Source organism: Cuculus canorus, chromosome 4 (genome assembly GCF_017976375.1).
Source record: "Cuculus canorus isolate bCucCan1 chromosome 4, bCucCan1.pri, whole genome shotgun sequence".
In the NCBI taxonomy this organism is placed as follows: Eukaryota; Metazoa; Chordata; class Aves; order Cuculiformes; family Cuculidae; genus Cuculus; species Cuculus canorus.
In genome coordinates, this window is record NC_071404.1 from 53,004,981 (window position 1) to 53,027,840 (window position 22,860).

A 22,860-nucleotide genomic window follows, 5' to 3' on the forward strand; every position below is an offset into this window, starting at 1 on the left:
ACGCACAGTCTCCCATGTGGCACCCCTCAAACACTTCTGCTGAAGTTGCAATTGCCGATTCACCCAAGTAAATTAGCACTTTAGGAATACACATTGCGTGCATCCCCCTCTAAAATGGGGCCATGAACAAAAAGGGTGAGGACAAGGAAGATGTAGTAGGAAAAAGTTTGTATTCATTCCTATCTTTCAACGTATTTGTTTTAAGTGCATGGGAAGCAGACTGAATAGACACTGAGGACTCTCCAAAGTTAAATGTTTAAGCAGGAACGAAATAGTAGTTCAATAAAAACACAAGGTTTTCTCCCTAATGAAAATTTCGCTTGTGCAGTATCTGGTTTGATTTTTCACTCTCTCAAATGTACTTGCTTCTATTAGCATTGCATTCTGATGCCCGTATATGTGAATAAGTAACGAGCACATAATCAGCTGAAACTACAGATTGTATAAAATCAGTTTTGGAACTCTGAAACAAAAATTTCTTTGTTTCACCTTTGTGGAAGGCTATTATATTAGTCTCACTGTAATTTCTTTCTCCCCTCCACTTGATTCAGAATTGGAATATATTATTCAGAATACATATACACTGCAGAACATGTTGATTTGAAAGAGAGTTAACAGGTCATATCAGTATGTGTACAGAAAGTCTTTGACCTGAGTAAACTGCTCTTTGACATTATTGGGAAAGCTGGAAGAAAAAGGATATAAGAAATAGTCTTTGACATTAAGAAAAAGATTGTACTGCATCTCAGAATACATTGTACGTAAGAAAAAATTAGTTTGCACTGTTATTTCACTGTAATATCTGCTGCTGAGAAATTACTTATAAATGGCAAACTGGTTTGGAGCAAAGAATTAAAGCAAGTTTTTCAAAAAATACAATTGAAGAAACCCATTTTTTATAAAGTACAAAACTACCTCTGCAGACATAGGAATCTAAGTGTCTAGTTTACTGTGCTGAACTAAAAGAAAGAGGGGTGCATTACAAATGTTGGAGAACAGCACTGAGTGAGACTCAGTGCCTGGATGGACTGGCTGGGTTTGGTGTGGGCCGGTGTGTCCGACACCCACGACATGCTTCCCTGCCACCCACTCCTCTGCAAACCACTCCTCGCTACCATCAGCAGGATGGAAGGATCCATACAATTCACCACGGCAGAGAGTGTGTATGGAAACTTTCAGGTGAAGGGCAGGAAGACAATCGTTGCTGAATGGCCGGCAAAGGGTGGGAGGTGGCTCCTCCAACAGAGGAACATCTCAGAAAGCTACAGGCTGTAAAGTTAACAAATGCTTCACAGGTGAAAATGTCACTTGACTCTCAGCAGTCTCTGACTGTTAAGAGAGCTTTAAAAACTCTTGGAAATATGCATAGCTTACAAACTGAATTAGAAATACAGAGTGAAGCATGCACTATTTAATGTTTTTGACTACACTTTTGCCTAAAAGTCTCAGCTGCAAGTGTGTGCATTCAGATCTGTGTGGTGTGGGGAAACACAAATAGCATCCAGCCATGAGGTGCAAAAAGCTGAAAAAGTTTATTCTTCAGTTTCTATGAAGAAAGAAAACACAACTTCAGGCCATTATACATTACAAAATCGGAAAAAATAGAGTATCAGAGAAAGAGAAGGAAAGGGAAGCAGGTACTTGTTTTATCTCTTTGTTGTGAGTTGGCTCTTTTCTATGAAGCACCTTCTATGTTTTCTTCCTACAGGGGAAAAAAATAAGATAGTAAAGGTACAGCTCATGACAACAAAAAATTATCAATATGGTATCCTCACATTAGTAGGAATACCCATTCTTACTGCATCTAAACAGGCAGCATGCCAACAGACCGCTCTCTGCTGACCTGCATTGCTTATCTTTCAAGTAAGAGGAGGAGGGCAGGGACTTTTCAGTGACAAAGTGCTTGACCTGAAGACCTGGCATCTTTGCCTGCTCCTAGAAGCACCCACCTGGCTCCCAGGCAAAACAAAAGAGAGATGAAACTACCAATGCATGTTGAAAAACCCATGTCCTGCTATGGAAGCATGCTCTTTGGCAAGGATAAGTTTCCCTAGGTTGGGCCCCTAATAAGGTGAAACAAAAGATTTCTTACCTCCTTAAGTGCCATGGTCCATGCTCAGATACATTCAGTGTAATAGAAACCAAGGAGGAAAGGTCCTCTACTCCAGTTCCAGATTTGTCCTATTCTGCCACAGGCAGAATAATTAAACAGTCTCAGCATTTGAAGATTCATGGAAAGCAGTGATGAAGACACCATTTCAGAAGACCACAGGATTTTCCTAGTCCAAATCCCAGTACCACAGTGGACTGTCTTGTCAGGTGCTGGACTTGGTGTGTATTCCAATGACCAAGGCAAGATTTATTGCTGAATAAGAACAAGAGCTCGGTGTTTCTTTTTTCTGTTTCTTTAGGTGCTTGGTCTCTATGAATAGTCATCAGCCTCTGACATCAAAGGCTAGGAATCCTCAAAGTCTTTATGGAGAAGGCTTTGGAAATTTAGGAAGTCGAGAGAAATGCAGTACAAACTGCAGGTCATCTCAAAAGTGACTGAAGTTATGGGATCCTACTAATCTATGCCATGAAATCCCACATGTCTTCAAGGTAGGCAGCTCGTCCTGTGCAAGCGATGCACCCAAGAAATGTTATGATAATCTACAGGCAGAAGGTACATCCCACTGAAGAAGATAACAGCACTAAGGTTGTTATTACTATTAACCAACAGCAGCTTTTGGAAGAGATATGAAGCACATGGGGAGTGCTGGTTTTTCTGCATCCTCTAGTTCATACTATTTTGTACTGCACTGCCATCTGGGAGGACCTCTAAATATTGACTTATCCCTTTCTCCAATGTGATTACAATAAGTTAAGGATGTTTCACGTGCAGGTATCTCCTCAAATACCAATGTTTGCCTGGTATGTTTCCCCAGCTTTGTTTAGGAACAACACTTGAATTTTAATTTCTGTCCACAATTGGTGTCTTGGAAAGCCCTAATGTGGATGTGTACCATAGATCTTTCCCCAGCCACCTTCCATTCCAGGTACCTCACCAAAATCTTAGCCACATCAGATTTGACATATTTAATATTCTTCCAGCAAATACAACACAGGACAGAGAATAACCCTAGAAGCTAAGTAAGTCATATCGTACCCTATCATCTCAAAAAGGCACACACTGGTTAGAAAACATGCCTTCATGAATCGGTTTATCCTTATGTGCCAGAATTATACCTAAGAACTCTGAAATATGATGTCAACTGCCACATTCCTATGAGACTTCATATTGAATATTTAACTGGTGTACTCCTACTAAAAAGGCCCTTCATACATTTTACCTCCACTAGAATGGGTACTCCAGACAAAGTCCGTAAAAGAAAATTGTCAAGTCATTACTCAGGTATCAACACTTCTGTCACGCATCATTCATCTGTATGGAGTCACTCCAATTTCTCTTCCTCAACCTTTCTGTTACTGAGGAATTTCCATCCCACAAAATCCAGTGAATTATGCAAGAATCCTTACTGCAAAAGTTATGCAAGTTTTCAAGATAGGCAATACTTTATCATTAACATCATGGATGATGGTATTGATCTCTTAGTCATCAAGTAAAAACCTCCATCTTATATTCTTAGGAAACATACCTACCACTGGCAAGCCAAACATGCAGTCTGTGGCCAACATTGAATCCCAAGTAAGAAATATCTTTGAGGGTAGATTTTCTAGAGTTCTGTATTGTAGAAGACCATTTATTATAGCAAGGAAAAGCCACCCTAAATTTGCCCATATTGTCAACGTGGAGTAGCGTTACCAAATCTTCTGTTTGCATATCAGTGTAAAACTTTTGAGACTATTTACTACTGTAATCATTTTTTATCCCATTTCAGTTTTTACATAAGAAGCACGCAGAGGCACTTATCTTGTACCAGGTGTTGTAGTTCACTGGCAAATGCGCATGAAAAATTCAAAGTGTTTAGCACTGTCTGTTTGATTTTTTACTCTACATCAATTCACCACCAGTAGCGCCTTAGAGCTCATAAGCCATCAGCAACTTCACATTTCTAAGAGTTTTAAAAATAACAATATTAAAGCTCAGCTTTACCTAGTATTCCTGATGCAATTGCTCAATTAAAACCCCTTACTTTAGTTCAAGGCTTAATTGAAGACTGTTCTTTTACTGTATTCTTTTACATTATTTATAGATATTTGGAATAATATTCTTGATTAAATCTAATTCAGTTATGCTTCTGAAAAAGGAGTCTTCTTTTTTCTTTTGATTTATAGTCAGAACCTAATTTTGGAAGTCCTAAAATAGGATCTTTCAATACTCAATGGACCTTCACAGGTCAACTCATTCCAGTTCAAGACATGCATCTGAGAAGACAGGATAAATAGCCCTCTGGATACTTATATCTCTTTCAACTGACTATGTGCAGCTAACTTGTGTTTTAGATAGATCAAACAAGGCAACATTAGACTCCACATAACTTTTGATCAAGATATATCATGCACAACACTGACACGGGGTTTTTCTAGGTTGCCAGCTTGAGCAGTTTGTAGATCATATACTTATCTAGTTTGCATATACATTTTTTACACATTCTTGAAACAATTATACAATCTCAAAATCTTGTTTGGAATAGTAAAAGTAAAAATTGAAAAAAAACCCTTGAAGTGTACATATAGTTGAATACATGTCAAAGTAAAACTTCGTTGTACGCATGATTGACCTTAGGAAGCTGAGCAGCCAATTAATAGTGAGAGGATGTGAAGTTAAGTAAAGTAAATTAAAGTCTACTCTTAAGAACCTTCCAGTTTTAGGCAAGACTTTTTGTAATTTTGTTGGTACAACCAGAGGCACCCTATAACACACACTTTCTGAACAGCTGGACAACGAATGAGCTGGATTTTATGTGTCTAAAAAGGAAAAGGAAATACGCAGGTATAAAAGTTTGCACAGTGCAATTGTTTTTGGTAGGAGTAAGAGGAACTACAAATCAGACATTTCTCAAGTTTCTATGTGTACCATAAGGAACACTTGCCTTTATGTCTGAGCTTTTAATGAAGTAAGAAAATCTCATTCAAATGGGCAGGCATCCTAACATATTCGAAAATACTTGAATGACTGACAAATACTTCTGCAAGAAAGCAGGGCCTTCTTTCAGAGTGCTTTTAATTTAAGAAGTAAAACGGACCTAAAAACCTGGGGAAGAACAGGACTTCAATTTCTATGAAAGCATGTTTAATTTTGAAAAATATACAGATGTAAGAATTCAAGAGAAAATGGTAGATAGTTTAAATATGAATTGTATTAATGAGAAGAGGGCAAGAATCTTGTCTTCTAAGTGGTTATGACTCATACCTTCCAATTATAACATGCATACATCATACTTCAGTAAAAAAGAATATCAGGCATCTTCTGGATAGAAGAAATTGAGATACTTGGTGAGCCAGTAGCTGATTAACAGACATTAGACCTCATGTTGTGGAAGAAAATTAAACAAAAAAAAACCCAGTGAGACTGAATCTTTTCTCATTTACCCTGGTGTAAAACACAAATAATTCTGCTGTTGCCAATGAAGTTACTTTATTGTTGAAACTATTATGAAGGCAGAATCAATCAAAAAATGTCTGTGAATTCCAGTTTCTGACTTCAATCAGCTTTTAGAAGAAAATACTATGGTTTTGGACGTAATTATAGACACAACTCCATACTCCTTAAAATAAAGCTAAAAGTCCATTTCCAAAGACATATACTTAAAAAAAAAAAAAAGAATCCCAGATCCCGTGCTTAAGTGCCAAAGCGTAGTTCGCATTTGCTCAACAGCAGTGAGGCAGAATGATGCAACGTGCAATGGAGCATGTTTCTTCTCTTATAGCCTGCTAGCATGCTGATATGTGTCTGCAAGTCTGCAGGGGCGTTGCAAGGGCTGCCAGAGCTGCCCTGTGTGTCCTTTGGATTGGACAAAAGCTCCTGGGAACTGGAGAGAAGGCTGGGAAGCACACACGGCCTGACCAGGAACTAAAAGATAGTTCAGATCAAGTGCTGTGTTCAGAGGACTTCTCAAGAATTTAGAGGAAAGGGGAAAACAGCTACAGGGCAACCTCTGAAATGTTGCAAAGGTAGGATCTACATGGCTAAGGAAGCGAACTGCAATGGGTGAACAGGGGGAGCTTCACCATGTTGAATAGCTGGGAATCGGATTAGCCAGAATTTTGTTCTGCCTCAGTCTTACTTTGTGCTCCTCTGTTTCTTGCACCCATCTCTTAGCTTATACTGATGAGATTTTGCTTCCCTTTGTGCTTGTTATCTATAACCTTTGTTCCTTTGGGTTTTATTACAAACATATTTTGCAAGAAACTGGATCAGTGAAGCACAGGACAGAGGAATTTGCATTGAGTAAGATTTTGAATGCAAAAGGTGGTTAGGTGCAGTACTGACCAAACAGTGCCAGCACCATCTCCAGCAGAGCCCTGTTTACGTGCAACACTGACTCCCAAATATTTTGAACCCTGGGGCAATACCAGTACTCAAACTTCCTGGTATAGCCAGATATAGCTGATAAATACCATGATCACAGTAACTCTTGAACATGCTTAGCTGTAGATCTTTTACACCAATCATGTTAAAAAATTATTTTCCCTAAAACAGTCAGACTTCTGAGTTTCAGATACCAATGCCACACTGCACTGCAGTTCTAACAGGGTCTCAGTCTGGGGGTTTGCACTGTAGAGGAATTGTATGCATCTGTTTGACCTGACAGTAATGGAAGATGGTTTTACTATTGGGAATGATATCACCAAATTGCTCCTCTCAGGGCTCAGAGAGACGGACATACACACAGAGGAAGCACTCACCATTCTCAGGAGAAGTTGCCTTCACAGAAAGAAGTTTGACTCCTTCTTTATCTGACTGGGCCCTGTCAAAGTCAGAAAACATTTAAGTAGACAGTCATCACACAGCTCAGAACGCATGTTTGTCAGACAAATAAAACTCTTAAGATTATCACTCAGAGGGGACAGCACCTATGCCAGTTTACTGGCAGGCTTCACATGGGCATTGCATGGGATCATGCATAAGTCTTGGGGGTGGAAAAGGCCATATACCAGTATTTGTGAAAATATTTTCCTCTTAAAATATGTAACATGTCAAGTTGTATGACTCTAGGTTCAATCTAGTGCTCCACAGAAGAAGTACATTGGGGGAAAAGAGAGACTAAAATTTTCTGTAAACACAAGGCTTTTAGCCACATGGAATTGTAAGAAGGAGCACTTCAGCTGTCCAAGGAGTCAAGGCCAGCAAGTAAATCAGCAGCCCAAACATTGCTTTTGGTCATGAAAAACACAGAAGCCACAGCTAGGCTCAATGACCTCTAGTACATATCTTCTAATGGATCTTTCATTCTCCTGAAATTCCTTATGCCAATACTCTTTTAACTAAGCCTCTGTAAATGGACTAGTGGAGAGAAGATGTGACAAAGGAAAATGAAATAATGGAAGGCACAAGGAAAAGAAAAGTAATCCAGAATAAAAACCATTAAAAATAGAAGAAACATGAACAAAAGAAAGGGGGTGGGGAAGGGAGGAGGGTGACACGAACACAATCCGTGAGGCAAAAATGGAAAATAAAGAGAAAAAAGACTGAGCCAATTTGCCCTGTTGCACAGCATAAGCCATTTAGCCATTTCAAAAGGATTGCCTGCAAAAGAGTTGAGAGCCATGCTGGAACAGCTGCCTATCATGCACAGGTGTAGAATAACTGCAAGTTCAGCACTTTCAACAGGATATTTCTCTTTGGGGCTGCAACCACTTATTATTTTTAAACAGAGAAAGATCAAAGAAAATCTCATGCAGAATCTGCTGTATTCACTAGTACCCCATAGCAGACAGATCTCAAAGCAGTGAAAAGACAGGATTCAACCTACTGTTCAGTGCCGTTCTCCTGTCTCTCTGGAAGAAGGAACAAAGTTAATATCATTTTGACTGCTGGAACTCACTTAATTAAACACTTAGACATCCCTATTGCAGTTAGTAGCAGACATACTTGTGATCTTGCAGTATTGCGTTAAGTAAATTAACACAACCAGAGTGAATGGTAATTGATACTTTTCTATTTTGTCTTCCCAAAAGATAACCATGTCATCTATGAAGTTGAACTGATATTGTTCAGGTTAATACTTCCGAAAACTAGAGCGAATGATATGTGACTCGCACAAAAGCACAACAGAAGTGCATTTTTCTGTGCAGCTCCCAAATCCACAGGTAGCTGGCACAGAGATGAGTGTGCTACAGTTCTCAAGTACATAGCTGAGCTAAAAGATGTAGAGCGAGGGGAGTGAGAGAACAAGCTGCCAGACTCTACACTCTAGAGGGGATTTAACCTGACATGACATCTGAGAACAGTATATCACCCCTACCTGTGAGGAATGAGTTTGTCCTCAAAATAAATCATATACCGAGCATGTTTTGCACGTATCTTATTCTTATGTGCAAGTATGGGCAGACAGACTGAGTTGAGGGTTACATCTGAGGCACAAGTGAATTCTAGCCCTGTGTCACTGGGCACAGGGCTCTCCATCTGTGGGGGAAGCACACTGGATAGATCTGAACAAATGCTGCAGGAGCATCACAGCTATTGATCTACTCTAGCTTCCAAGTGAATTTGCTAGTACTGTGCCTGTTGGCATTTATGCATTGGGAAAGCTGGTGTGGAAATGTTCTTCACCTCATATCTTTACCGCTTGACTTCAAATATTCAGTAATTTCCCAACCAAGCAACACATCTTGCTCTGTTTATCTGGTTCTGCTTTTCCATGTCATTGGCTGAACTGGTTGTGACACACAGTTTGCCGAGGTCTACAGCTTCAACACATCATTGTGATTTTATATTTCCAAGGCCTAGTGATTTCACAGCTGAAACTCTACACAGGTCTCCTAACTCATGCCAGATCTCAGACCAGACAAACACAGTCTGAAACGAGATCTGGGTTTTGACTTAAAGGAGAATCACACTTACCTGTGGCCCACTCCGGGAAATCTTTGAAACATTTGGCAAATGTAATTTAGTGCAATTACAGCCTCCAATTATTTTAGATATTTCATGGACAGCAGCAAAACAGATATTGGCTTTAGCTGATCTGTCAAAATTAATGTTTCTGAAAATACTGTTTGCTCAGGGAATTTGTGTCCACAAGCATATTTTACTTCTAGATGTATGTGCGTGTCTGTGTGTATGTATTTGTCAGGTATTTCCTAAAAGAAAACATTGATATTTATTTCCCTGTATCCAGAAAAGACATAAATACAGTTATATTGTTGAACAATATTTCCAAAAGTAGTTTTCACTGTCTTTTCCTACCTGATTGACTGATTGTGTTAGCACAACTGTTTGTCAGCTTTTTTGCAGCTGCAAAAGCATGAACAAAAAGCTTTATGTCATTATATATTCTTCAAAAATCAGAGATGTTTTTGCTCCCTCTGTTCTTCCTACTGATTTTGAAAATGAAGTGTTACTTTCCTACTTCAGGCAAAATGCTTTGAAACACAGGAAGTTTTCTACTGCAATATCTATGGTTAAGGTATTCTAAAAAGTCTCCAGATATCTTTTAATAATAAAAAGCATATTGATCTTTCTGCCCCCACAAAGATAACAAACCAAATACCGGGAGTTTTCTTCTGGCACATTCTGTACAAAGCCACTAGTGAGAAGACACAAAGGGTAATGACTATCAAGGTGATGACAATTGGCAAGATAACACCTGCAAAAGGGAGAGAACACAGTGTCAGTTTTGGGGTCACTGTTAGTATCTGCCAAAACTTTCATGAAATAGTCACGTTTCAGGAATAAATTTTTGATATATACATTTTTTTCCTTTTTTTTTTGAAAACAAAACTTGTCTGAAATTCAGCAATGGAAGTGGTTATGTCTCTTAACACTGTACACCCAGAAAGACACTGAGGACTTATATAATTTAGTAACATTCCCCACAGCACTTACAACTAGGGATAGAAAATGCAAGATCTCCTTTCTAAATGAGGACATTTCTTTCCTTATATTATTTCCCACCATCTGCCATTTCCTGACAGGTGTTTCCCAGCCAAGAAGTTAAAAGGAAAGAATTATGTAACGAAGAGAAGCTTTCCTGGGGAAACATATAAGCCGAGTTTCTCCCCATTTCTTTTTTCTGGTAGCAATTGGCCACTTTCAAATTTAGCAGACACTCCCTCGCCTGCTGCCCTACGCCCTGTGTTGGGGGAGGATGCAGCTGCATTCCCACAATCTTCCTCAGCATCAGCTGTCATGCCTGCCCAATATTTAGAAATAGCATCTTTGATGACTCTTGATGCAATTAATACTTAAGATTCATATAGATATGTGTTTGTATCCATGGAACTAGATGAAGAACCCGGAGACAAGTTTACAGTGGAAAAACATCAAACATATGCTGCTAAGCCAGTTCTTTGGGTAGGAAATAGCAGATCTGCAGCAACACTCTTACCCTAGAGATACATAATATTAAAATAAAAGATTAAATAACATGCGTCATGCAAATATCAAGTGCTTGAAAAGTTTACAGAAGATTCCCTTCTAGTCCTTATGTCCCATGACAATATGAACAATATATTAATATAATACATTCATTAAATATATTCATACAATATGTACACATAATGGTATACGAACAATATTTTCTAATGTTTTCTTGTCCTCTCTCACAGGGGATGACTCAGTTCACATTTTTTTTCAGTTTTATCACTTTGACTTCAGACCTTGGGGATAATTGTGCAGCTCTCCAGTGAGAGTGGTGTCAACTTGTTAAGCTCTGTTTCTCTTTGAGAGGAGTTTTATAACAGGCAGTTAAATTGGGTTGGTAATAGGGTCTATGTCTGGTAAGGCTAGAAATAAACCTGCCAGTTTCATTTCTCTGCTACTCCAGTCACTCATCAGAAGCCAAACTCATTCACTGAAAACGCAAAGGCTGGACAATAAAGCAGGAACACTCACTAGAATAGTGGATGGCAGTCTCTGGCACTTCCTTGTTTCCAGAACTGTTTCCAACACTGCCAGCAGCTAGATTTGCAGAAGAAATATTGCCTTTCAGGTTAATATGCAATAGCCAAAACTCCCCAAAGAATTCCTCCCGAAAAATTACCCTCCCCACACAACTTCTGTGTCCCCAGTTCTGGAGCCATTTGATGTTCCATAGTTCTAGTTCTTCTCAATAATATATGGATAACTTGGCAAGAGGGTGGAAAAGGTTATCTAGCGTGGCCTAGAAGAAACATACACTTTGCGTGGGTATAATCTTTCCTAGGATCATCTCCTTGTCCACTTACAGGCTGAGCTACAAACTTTTTCTCCTTTAGGAGGTTAAGGTATTTTTCAGCATTAGAAGGGGTCTCTTGACAAGAAAATAAACAAGCAGGAAAGTGAAAATTAGGCCTGCCTCCAAAAGAAGGAGGACCAAAATTTTTCACTGCTAATTAAGAAAAATGCTAATAGTCAATGAAGAAGTCTGAATAGGTGCACTAATATTAGCTAGTGATTTTCTTGAGTTGAGTGCTATAGAGAGATGGGCACGCTCTCTCTGCCACACTTGAGAACAGCAATGACTGTTGGGAACCTCTGGGCATTTTTTAGGACAAGGTTATAAAGGAATGCATTTCTACTTTCAGGTGCTAATCTGAATTTGAATCAGGTATCAACAACCCAAGATATCTATTACCTCATTGCATATAGTCTGTGGAAAACCAGTCACTGAACTTTGAGACAGAAAACAGGAAAAGCAAACATTGGTGCTCCTCTAGTTAGATTATACAGCATCCAGAATTGTATTCCATATTGGACAAAGGCGTGAGTAGACATGTGCTTACTGCCACTGAAGAAGCCAACCAGCTGGACAAATGGATAGCTAGATGCCTAGCACTGAAGTTGCACTGCAAGGCTGAGAATTTCCATTGCTTATTTAAATATCAGAAATGTCTCTCAAACAAAGGCTCCTAGGGAAGGTGGTCTGTTAAGTAGATTTTCCGAGTAGAGAGTAAAACTGTGTATATAAGTAGCAAGAACATGATAGCAGCCACTGAGGCTCTGATCCATTGCTCAAGTACCTATTCACACACCACACACCTATTGGGATGCACAGAGCAGGGCTAAACTTGATGGGTAGAAACTATAAAATTAGCTGGGTCACTGAAACCAATTTCCCAGGGCCATTTTGAGGGCTAAAATACAATCCTGTTCTGCTAAGTTTCTGAATGACAGGTCCATCTTTTTACAGATGGATTTTTTACGTTTTGTATAGACAGGACACGTAATTCTAGTTTGCTGAATTAAAGTAATAAACAATGTTTCTTTGCCCCAATCCTGTCAGGGTTCCTTGCTGCACTGATTTTAAAAACTCAGGCCCCACTATGTTTTGGTGATTGCATTTTCTCCGTTATTTTTCCTTTGTCCATATTCCCATTCTTGCAACATCCTGGTCTATTCAGATACATAAAAATATGTTGTCTCCTGATTCAAGAGGTGTAAAGCAGGCAGCAGGCAGGGGACAGCTTCTTCACAGGTTTGCTGCATATGCCAGTATGCTGGATTTTCCAAGTAACTAGGAGCCACATGGTCCTACTTAAAAATTTATGTAGATTGACTGGTAATGCAAAAGGAAAGACTCGAGAGACCTGTGTTTTCACTTCTGTTCTGCTGTTGTGTAGCTGTGTGCATCTTGGGCAGATTGTTTAGCTTATCCGTTTTCTTCTCTTCCCCTTTATCCTTCCTTTTTTTTTTTTTCCTGTCCCCGCAGAATGTGTCTGGACAGAGACTGAAACATCCTGACAGAAAATGATCACTCACTGTGTGCTTGTGTGATGCTAAACAATACAGCCACAGATGAAACATTCTGATGCTATACTGTAAGAAACAAACATTGTCAGAGACCCTTATCTCTGAGAAATCACTATGTTTCTTTAAAGCAGAAGTTGTCTCTCCATGGAGCCTGTCTGCTGAGGGGTGATAATGTAAGGATGGAAACTGTGAGCCATCATCAAGTGACTGAAATAGTTCTTATGAATTTGTAATTCCATGTGATTTCTTTAGATTTCCCAGGGAAATACTACGGCCCTTTTCACTACTTTACCTGATATAACACATGATATACAGGGCAAGCAGCAATTATCACATCAATGACTTATCCTGGATACTGACTGAAAATGCCAACAGAAACAAATTACACTGGAAAACATGAATGTGTATCCCTGCATTTGTGCAGCATCTCCTCAGAAAAGAAAAATTAGTAATGCAGGAAAGACAAGCCCATAGGTTAGCATTTTCAGTACTTGAGACCATCAATGAGAAGTACAGTGGCTAAAAAGAAGCGCTGCTGAATGAATAAAATGGATTAAGGAATTAAAACCTTTGACTTAGTTATCCACTTTATTGACTTAAGTTTCTCATACACCAGACCACCATGTCTACTTTCTCTGGGTCTGGAAAGTGAATTGGGAAGATATTTTCCAGTTATGGAACAATCTGGGACTGGAATAACAACTGTAGTAATATATCCATCATGGTAACAGGAGGGACAAACTTTTGCTGGCAGCAGCAGCAAGAACTGCAAGGACCAGTAGTGAAAAGGCTGTTTCCTGATAAGCCCAGAAAAAAGAATATAGGACAATACAGGTCCACTAGCGCAGGAAACTCTTGCTTTACTCTGGGACCCGCTGGTCCTAATCACAGGACAAGAAATGAGAGCCACTGACAAGAACAAGCTCCTTGGTAAACACACTATTTATATCACTTTCCCATTGCATCACAAAATACGCCAGGCATGATTTTTTTTGTGCTCCCACCCTGTTTTCTTTTCTGTATCTGCTACTCTAACATGGCATTCAGTTGAAATCACAGGAAAGTCACTCATTGCTACAGGTCGAGCATCACTCCTCTGCTTCTCTGTACTACGCTTCAGGTTCATTCTTCCCCAAAAGTCTCCTTCTTCCCTAAATATTTTGCCCCACTCCCACCCCACACCAGCCCTTTTCATCAGTGTGCACGGAGCTCTTACTTGTTGCTTCTGGGGTTGGGCTCACATGAAGACCTGCAATAAAAGAGAGGGAATGGTTTTGTAAGTAGCTGTTTTAAGGTTAGATATCCAGAGTCTTCACGTTCTTCACATCACACAAACTGTCAGACTCCAGCAACGTGCTCAGTAACCCCACAGGAAATGCTGAGCCAGAACTGGCAGGATGACACTATTCCCAAGCCCAGAAACTCTGAGCTGTGAAATTCTGCAGACATCCCTTATAGATGAGAGCAGAATCCAAAGCATAGCCTATGCTGGGTTATTATTCTGCTTAAGAGAAGAAAATCCTGAATTAATTGATACATTCCTAAAAAAATTCCTCCTGCCAAAACCAAATAAATGCCTGGAAGTGAATAGCTGTAATTTAACTGACAAATGTTTTAATAAAAGAACCTAAAATGCTAAATTGAGACATGTCTTCAAGTCTTAATCTTCATTAATTATCTCGGTGCTTTTTACCAGCAGGCTGACAAACAGCAGGAGCAAGAAGCGTTGGTGATGAAGAAATGGACCTCGCAGAGTGCTGTGAATAATGCTTACTGGCCTGCTACTGTCAGTTTCACCTACCCACTTCACAAGTTTTTGGTGCAGAAGACTAATTTTTTGTTAGGTTTTCTGTTAGTCTGCTGCTGCTTTTGTGTGTCTAGACTGTAGCATGCTTGGAAATTAAGGCAGCTGTGAATACTTCACGCTTGGAGATTAGCCACAGACAACCATCAGTCCCACAGTGATTTTTATTACATTGCATTAAATCTCTTCTGTGATCACTCTAAAGTGAAACGGAGCTGGACACCTAACTTGTCTGTGTCTTTGAGAATATCCACCTGTGTGAATTGGCAGTAAAAAATTTCCTGTTTGTATAAGACAGTCTTTTGCCAGGGGTGAGTGACTGGCACTCTGCCTGTCTGGTGAGGCTTCTCACACTGCATTATTGGAGCCACCATGGAAAAATTCCCTCAGGTACTATATCCTCAGAAGTTGCTTATTTTTTTTGAGGTATAAATTACAGCATTTGTTTGCCTTTATTTAAGCTGGAGGGTACTGGAGGATACTATAAAAGTCCCCTTGTTGGGTGTCTTGGTTCACTGCTGCCACAGCATCTGTGGAGAACGTGGTGCATCTGACCCTGGGACAAGAGCTCCGTGGGAAGGTGTCACCCACCAGCATGTCTTCCATGTCTGAGCTGTGCCAGGCTGGGATACCACAGGGGGAGTGGCATGAAGGCAGCCGTAACTCTGGGAAGGCATTGAGCCTCTCTCCTGAGAGCCTGAGGCTGCATCATTCTTTCTCTCACTGGGGTCTCCAGGGAGTATAAATCCACTCTTATGCCCTTGCTGCACTTTCTGTGCTGCAGACTGAGGCTTTGCACAAAGACAGTTCCTACCACCAAGCTGTAACACCAGTGAAGCACATTATTTACTGCTGCAAATGTACTCTTTGAAAACCAGAATGGCTGCTCTTGGATTTCCTCCTCTCTACACCTGGTTGAAAACACGGATCAATTGAGCCACTGGGGTACAAGTAAACACTTTTGTTAATGATATCTGTGACAGAAATTTAGTTGCATTTTAATCACAAACACGCATGAGAAGCATGTTCAGGTTGAAAAGCCAAGTACTTAAAAGTCAGCAGTAAGAGCTCTCCTTGAACATACTAAATATTAGCAATGCTAAGTACTCTGAAGGTACACAATTCTCTCACTCTGGCTTCCTAGGATCCACGGAGACTTTTTTTTCCTAAGCTTTTTATCATCTCATCAATCCATCTACAAAAAGCAGCGTCACCTTGCTCACAGAGGATCTCTGTGATGATTCCTTAGGCACTGTTTATAGCATGTTTGGGCAATATCAACAACAAATGTCAAGGAAAAGCTTTTGGGAAGTCAATAACTCACCTGTTAAAGGATATTTGGAATGACACACAGTACAGAACATAGAAGAACACATATTTGGCACAAGGAAACATCATAATATGATATCATTGCTTGTTACCCAAATAATACCTTTCCTTCAGTCTATAAGGAATGGCATCCCATGGAAAAAATATCATGCGATCACACAGCAATGGTTGAACAAGCAAACGGTAAAGCCCGGTGTGTGCATAACCTTAGAGAAAGGCAGAAAACCTTATCAAGTCTTACAAATAGGCCACTTATCTAAGAAACTTCAAGCCTTGTATCTGAAACCTGAGGAGAGTTGAGCTTTCCTTAGAAGACTCCCTGAGATTATAACAAAATTATACATTTTCCTTTAACTTCATTCTTGCAAAAGAAGTGAACCATCTTGGCTCAAATTAGAGCAAAAGATTAAATAGAAGAAACATGTCAAGCCCAAGGCTGATATCCAAGTTCACCTCAAATACTTAAAAGCTTGTCAAAGCTGTATGCAGGTGACATTAGACTCCGCAAACAAGAAAGGTTGGGCGACCTGCAGGTCAGTACCCACAGGCACAATCAAAACCCACATTACTGTCCCAGCCAGACTTCGACACTTTAATAAACCCAGAGGGCAGAATTGATCCCAGGTAGGAAACATGACAGCAGCACCCTGCCCTTCCTTCAAGGACTGTAGGAACCTCCTGAACCTTTGTTATTTTTTTAAAAGCTGCACACATCTACACACAATAAAACTACAAGTATCTTTCTCAAAGATATCACACCCAGACTCTGCTAGAACATAAAAAATTAAATAGGAAAAATCTCATGCCTTTCTCTCCCCCAGTCTCCAGTATGCAAGTAAGGCTCATGCTCTGTTCCGAGATTTCTCAGCCCTACCACACAAAGAAAGTTGTGTGCTTATCAGAGTGGTTCAGCAGGTACTTTCAATTTGCATTTTCTAAACAACCATCCAGTGCCCTTTTTGGTCGTGGTGTCCCACACTGCTGCTCTACAAAACAAGAAGGACAGAAGGAAAGGCAGCATTTTCCTTGCTAAGATAGTTGCTGTAGCCGTTCTAGCTGCCTGTTCCGAGCTTCCCACATCCTTTCGTGCTGCAAGTTAGGGGGCAGATGCTCTGCATAAATAATCTGGGAAGATTTCCAGATTCATCATGAAAAGCGAGGTGTGCAACACTGGCTGTGCTGAGTACTTATTGTGCCATAAGGAGGACAAGGATAAAAAAAATGGCACATGATGGTGATTTGATTTGAAAATACCTGCCTGAGTCAGTTCAGTGCTAGTTAAAAGCTTGACAGATGGAGAAAGAGACCAATAACTAACCTCTCCCCACTCTGTTCTTCAACAACCACTACCTAGGCAGCCTGGACACCCTGCAGTTTGCTGCTTCTGTTTTTGGAGGGTAGCCACATGAAACTGTGTTAACTGGCAAAACAAATGAATAAATTTGGCTGATTACACAAAGGGGATACCACAATATAAATCAAAGCAAAATTAAGAACTTTAAAAAACCCTTCTTGCCCTGAGCACGCTATAGATGTGTAATTGTGCTACCTGAGGCTTTGCTGTATTTTCCAACTCCCAGGCACTTCAATTTTTATGTCTCTCTCTTAGTGAGGAAGCTGAGGATATGGTGGGTAATTTTTTACCTAATATCACTATCCAAAGTTCCTACGCAGTTTGCTTACAGAAAGAGTCAAATCCTCCTTGTCTTACTCATAAGAATTTTTGTAAGGGAGATGCCTCCTGTGAATCAAGTGAGTAGGATTTATAATTGGAGGAGTGCAATGAAGATATCAATAGATGCAGCAGATTGATTCATCTGACAGTTTATTATAATAGATCATTTGATCTTACCACCCTGTTGAGTGAACTTAAGCTTGTACTGCCTTATTGTTTTTTTGTTGTTTAGGTCACAGAATAAAAAGCTACAGTATTTGCAGTTTCTCAGATGAATTTAGGCTCTGACTGATCCATTAAACCTCAAATTTTTCATTAATTAAACAAAAGGAGAAAATTAAATATTAGCAAGCAATCCTCTGTGGAGGCAGAGAATGAGTAGGAGGTATATTATACATGACAGACAAAGTTAAAAGTTAAAGAAATGTACGTGTCAATGGCTCACATGCAGGTTGCTCTCTTTGTTAAAAACAGTCCCTATTGCCTTCTCTAGCCTGGGTGAGAACTACGCAGCCCCTTCTTTGTGGCTGGTGGTTTCAGTTTTCTTTAATACAGTAGTACTGTTCTCTGATGTTTCTCCAAGTTCTTTCCTAGACTCCCCCACTCATTTCACTCACTCTCCAGCTCTCTGTGGCACTCCTCCCACACCCTGATCTTTTCATAGGGCTGATTGGAAATTTCTCTTAAAAATGTGATTTTTTTTTTTTCTTTCTCTGCAACAAGAAGGGAAATTTTCACCAAAATGGCATTTTTTTAAAAATGGAAAATGGTCTCAAAACTAAATATATTCTTTCGCATTGAGGTTAGCCAGCTGAATTATTTTGGTTGAGCATACCAAATAGAAACATCCAGTTTTGGATAAATTTCATATTAATTCGTCTTCCCTTCAGCTCCCACGCAGAACCTGTGGCTTGGGAGCTTGCAAGGTCTGCTGTCCCCTACGGGCTGCAGCACCAGCCCGGTTACACATACTGGTGTCTGCTCTGGTGAACAAAAAGTATCCAGCCCCCACAGAAGCCAATGAATTGCAAAGAGATGGGAAGAAATAGTCTAATGGTAGCGAGAGAGTCAGCATTTCTTCTAGTCTCAGCACAGAACGAAACAACTGGCTTCACACTTGCATTATTTTAAAAGTTATTAGGGTGCAGTATATGGCTTCCCTTGGCCCTGAGCGATTGCACGTGGGAGAAGAAATTTCAGTAGGAACCAAAACACTTTTTCTTAAAGTCTTCAATGTATACAGAGAATAAGGGAGCAAGGATGGTCTAAAGGTGCACCTGTTTGAGATAAGTTCCTAACCTGTGGGAATCCTGCTGTGGGAAGGAGTGATTTTGAAATGGTCATTTTATGGGACCTCAGAGTACTGGCAATGCCAAGCACAGCAGTTAGACTGACTCCCCCTGGACAGAGGGCCTTTTCCTTCTCAGCCAGGCAATTGTAGCCCTGGCATCTTGAGTAATCCCATAGCTCAAGAAGATTTGTTGGTTCTACAGTGAAGTAAGCTGAATAAGATTATGACTTTCGTGAACAAACCCAAGAAACATTGGAAATCTTTCTGGGAAAATTTTAAATGTAAAGCATAACTGTACAATGTAATAGATGATTCAATACATTGGATCCATAGCCAGATATGTATTACAATTCCATTTTAACCTGCAGAATGTACCTGTGTAAGGGAACCTTTAATTAAAAAACATTGTAATTTACTGCTTTATTGCAGTTTACCAGTGGTAAAGTTCCCATATCATGCACATGTCTGCCGAAAAACGCAAAGCCTAACAGAATAATCCAGTAACTACAGCTCACAATGTATGCATTATGGGGCATAGGCTTATTGAAATAATTGCAAAAATTCCTCTCTAAATCAGTGGCCTTGGAATAAAACTTAAAACATCCTAACTTACTTAAATGCTTATTATTATAATATCTTTTCTTGCATGCTTCTAAGCATTTCAGTGTGTGGTGAGCATGTGTTATTACTCTGCTTTCATATCCAATCCTATCCTGTATGAGGAAAAATCACAGTACATGCACATCCTTATCTCTTACGAACACAATCCAGAGGTTGGAAAAAGAGTCTTTAGCCTTGGGGAATGTTGAACATTAATAATAATTGGGATATGCAAACAAAGTCAGTGTCCTTATTGGATTTACATGCATGTAGCTGAAAGTAAGTATTGAGTGAAGTGAAGGCTCAAGACACCTTAAGAAAATCTGAATAAGCGTATCTTCAAAATCTAGGAAAGTTAGATGCATGGTACATGATCACTCTCATGACCTGGCATCTGCGTTCACCACAATGTTGCTTAGTGGATAAATACAACAAACACATCTAGAAAATAAAAAAACTAGACTGGAGTTGGGAAGGATCAATGTATTTTTGACCTTGCATGTGACCATATTGTACTCTGAACAATGTCACTTAATAAATGCATTAACATGCCCTCCAGTTTTATTAACAATTATAAAAATTATAGCTGTTTTCTCCTTTGTCTCCTTTGCTTTGCAGCCAGAGAATTTATCTTGATGATCTCCTTTGGCAGTCAATGCTACGCAACGACCACATACAGTACGTATAAAGGTTGTTATTATCTTTTGTAATTTATATCCTCCTGTAATGACATTGAGTATCTCAACTGAATGTTTTGAAGTTGACTCATCACTCATTGCAACTTCATAGCTAGATGACACGGACACGGCATACCTTGCATGAATAAGGAGGTGGCCCTTGTTCCAGGAGAATGCACAACAAATGAAAAAGTGATCTGAAACTGCATCTATTTAACTGTTTGTATAGGAAAATAGAGTGCATGTTTTCAAGACTTACCTGAGGTTCTGGTAGCAGAAGTAGTTTTTTGAAGAGAGATTGTAGAAGAAAAAAGCCATCCCGTAGTAGATGAAGCATCCAAAGTCTTATTTTGTGCCAATTGTGTTGCATTTGCTTGTGTAGCTGGAAAGAAGGCAGATGTTCAGGTAAGATACACCTGTATAAACATTGTCTTAGATCCTGGACCATACCTCAGACAAACGTTCCTGCCATCATAGGAGAGATTTAAGATCAGAAAGCACTACAGCTTCTGGTAACTGCTTGTCAAGTGACGAATCATCCCTATGGAGTTGTTACTATTGGCATAGACAAGCCATCTTTAAAACACATCCTAGCATCAGAAACAGCCTCACATCTGTGCCAGAAGACAGCCTAGAGCTGTGACATGGGAGACCAGAATAACTAGACAGTCTTGCACTGAGAAAAACATGAGCAGAAGAGAGAAGCTTACTTACTGCCCTTTATCTTTAATCTTAATTTTCTAAAAAAGGCAAGAAAAGCAAGTTCCAGCAACTGTCACGTACTGTGTAAAAAGTTTTAGGATTGTAGCTAAGTGCAGAGTTAATTATTTCATTCTGTGTTGTTAAGGGCTAGGAAAAATAATATATCCCTAAAAATTAATGTATAAAAGATTAAAGTGTGTTATTTCTGCTCTAATATAGTCAATAGGGGGTCAAGGCCATCTGTGTCACAGGATTTGCAGCCAAAAGTGATTCCAAGATGATGGTGCAGGGCACCGCCTGAACCCATGGAACTGAAGGTCACTAAATGACAACAAGAAAGACTTTAAGCTGTTCCAGCACAGCTGATAATTCCTATGTCTATGCTCAAACCTCAGCATAACAACAGGCAAGACAGTGCCTAGTGAATAAAACATAGGGGTGTCCAAGAGTAACCTTATACTTCCTTTCTGATATAAATCAGAAATGCAACTGAACTGTAAACCGTTTCCAGTGTCTCTTCTTATGAATTTCAAACACTGAAACTAAGACATGTTTTAGTCAAGCAAGGGCAATATCATGCACACACAAACATATGAATCTCGAGGAATGCTTCATCACATGCTTTATTCAGAAACTCTGATTACCAGTTTGCCCCCTCAAAGAATGCTTTTCTCAGGAAAAACAGATCCCAGCGCCCAAAGCTCCCTATTCTGCCACCTTTATCTTGGCATTTCCCTTCCCCTCTTGTTTATTAAGTGCAATACCTTAGAGAGGAAAGATTCAAAAATCAGTGAGATAAGAAAGACTAAGCTGAAGCCGCTGAAGCCAGGGGATTCATACAACTTTGGGAAATCAGAACAGGTGGACAGCCAAGGACGGTGTCTTTGAAGGTCAAGGCATAGAAGGAAGCTGTACTGAAAGTTATACAAAAGAACCTTAATTGCTTAAACCTTTCATTAGGATTCTAGTGATGAGAAGCACAATTTCACTGTTGTCTCCCTCCTGAAGCCTCAGTATTGTGCACTTTCAACATGCAAGCCTAATGTGCAGTAAAGATGAGTGTAAAAACCCCTTTACATTATTTTTCACTGTGGTAAAATACAAGAACCTGAGAGCTTTAATAATTCCTGCAGTCTCATCATAGAAGCCTTGAATGAATCTTTAAAAGCAAACCTTTTCTTCTTTTGGTTCTTTCGGTGGTTGCTTCAGACCCAAATTTTAAATGTTTAATTTTAATCTGAGATCAATTATTTTAAAAAAGCAAAAAACACAAATAAACATAGAATCATAAAATCATATAAAAGCTTGGTTGGAAGAGACCTTTGGGATCATCGAGTCCAATCGTACCTGTCTGCTACTAAACCATATCCCTGAGCAACTTGTCTACCTGTCTTTTAAACACCTACCAGGGATGATTACTCCACCACCTCCCTGGGCAGCCTCTGCCCGTGCCCGATGACCTTTTGGTGAAGAAATTTTTCCTGATGTCTAATCTGAACCTGCCCTGGTGCAACTTGTGGCCATTCCCTCTCATCTTATTGCCTGTCATTAGGGAGGGAAGACCAACAACCACCTTACTACAACCTCCTTCCAGGTAGTTGTAAACAGTGATAAGATCTTCCCTCAGCCTCCTCTTCTCTAGGCAAAACAACTCAGTTCCCTCAGCCGCTCCTCGTAAGACTTGTTCTCCAGCCCCTTCACCAGCTTCGTTGCTCTTCTCTGGACATGCTCCAGGATCTCAATGTCTTTCTTGTAGTGAGGGGCCCAAAACTGAATACGGTATTCAAGGCGCAGACTCACCAGTGCCGAGTACAGGGGCACAATCCCTTCCCTGGTCCTGCTGGCCACACTGTTTCTGATACAGGCCAAGATGCCATTGGACTTCTTGGTCATCTAGGCACACTGCTGACTCATGTGCAGGTGGCTGTCAACCAACACCCTCTCCCT

General features: G+C 39.9%; 1 protein-coding gene across 3 annotated transcripts in view; it reads right to left on the reverse strand.

Moving 5' to 3' along the window:
- The window catches only part of EMCN (endomucin), a 57,577-nt gene that overhangs the window by 8,838 nt on the left and 25,879 nt on the right, over window positions 1-22,860 (reverse strand). The window contains exons 5-12 of one of the 3 annotated variants that reach the window (XR_008449566.1): window positions 20,471-20,593; window positions 14,052-14,084; window positions 11,000-11,065; window positions 9,657-9,752; window positions 7,920-7,944; window positions 6,853-6,914; window positions 2,093-2,615; window positions 1,567-1,702 (exon numbers count right to left, since the gene is read on the reverse strand). Coding sequence is in view for 2 of the 3 variants with exons in the window: in XM_054064660.1 (XP_053920635.1) it covers window positions 2,572-2,615; window positions 6,853-6,914; window positions 7,920-7,944; window positions 9,657-9,752; window positions 11,000-11,065; window positions 14,052-14,084; window positions 20,471-20,593 (449 nt within the window). In the remaining variant the exon portion in view is untranslated. Of the gene's footprint in view, window positions 1-1,566; window positions 2,616-6,852; window positions 6,915-7,919; window positions 7,945-9,656; window positions 9,753-10,999; window positions 11,066-14,051; window positions 14,085-20,470; window positions 20,594-22,860 lie in introns of those variants that run through there. The other 2 variants (XM_054064660.1, XM_009558557.2) reach the window with 2 other exon arrangements.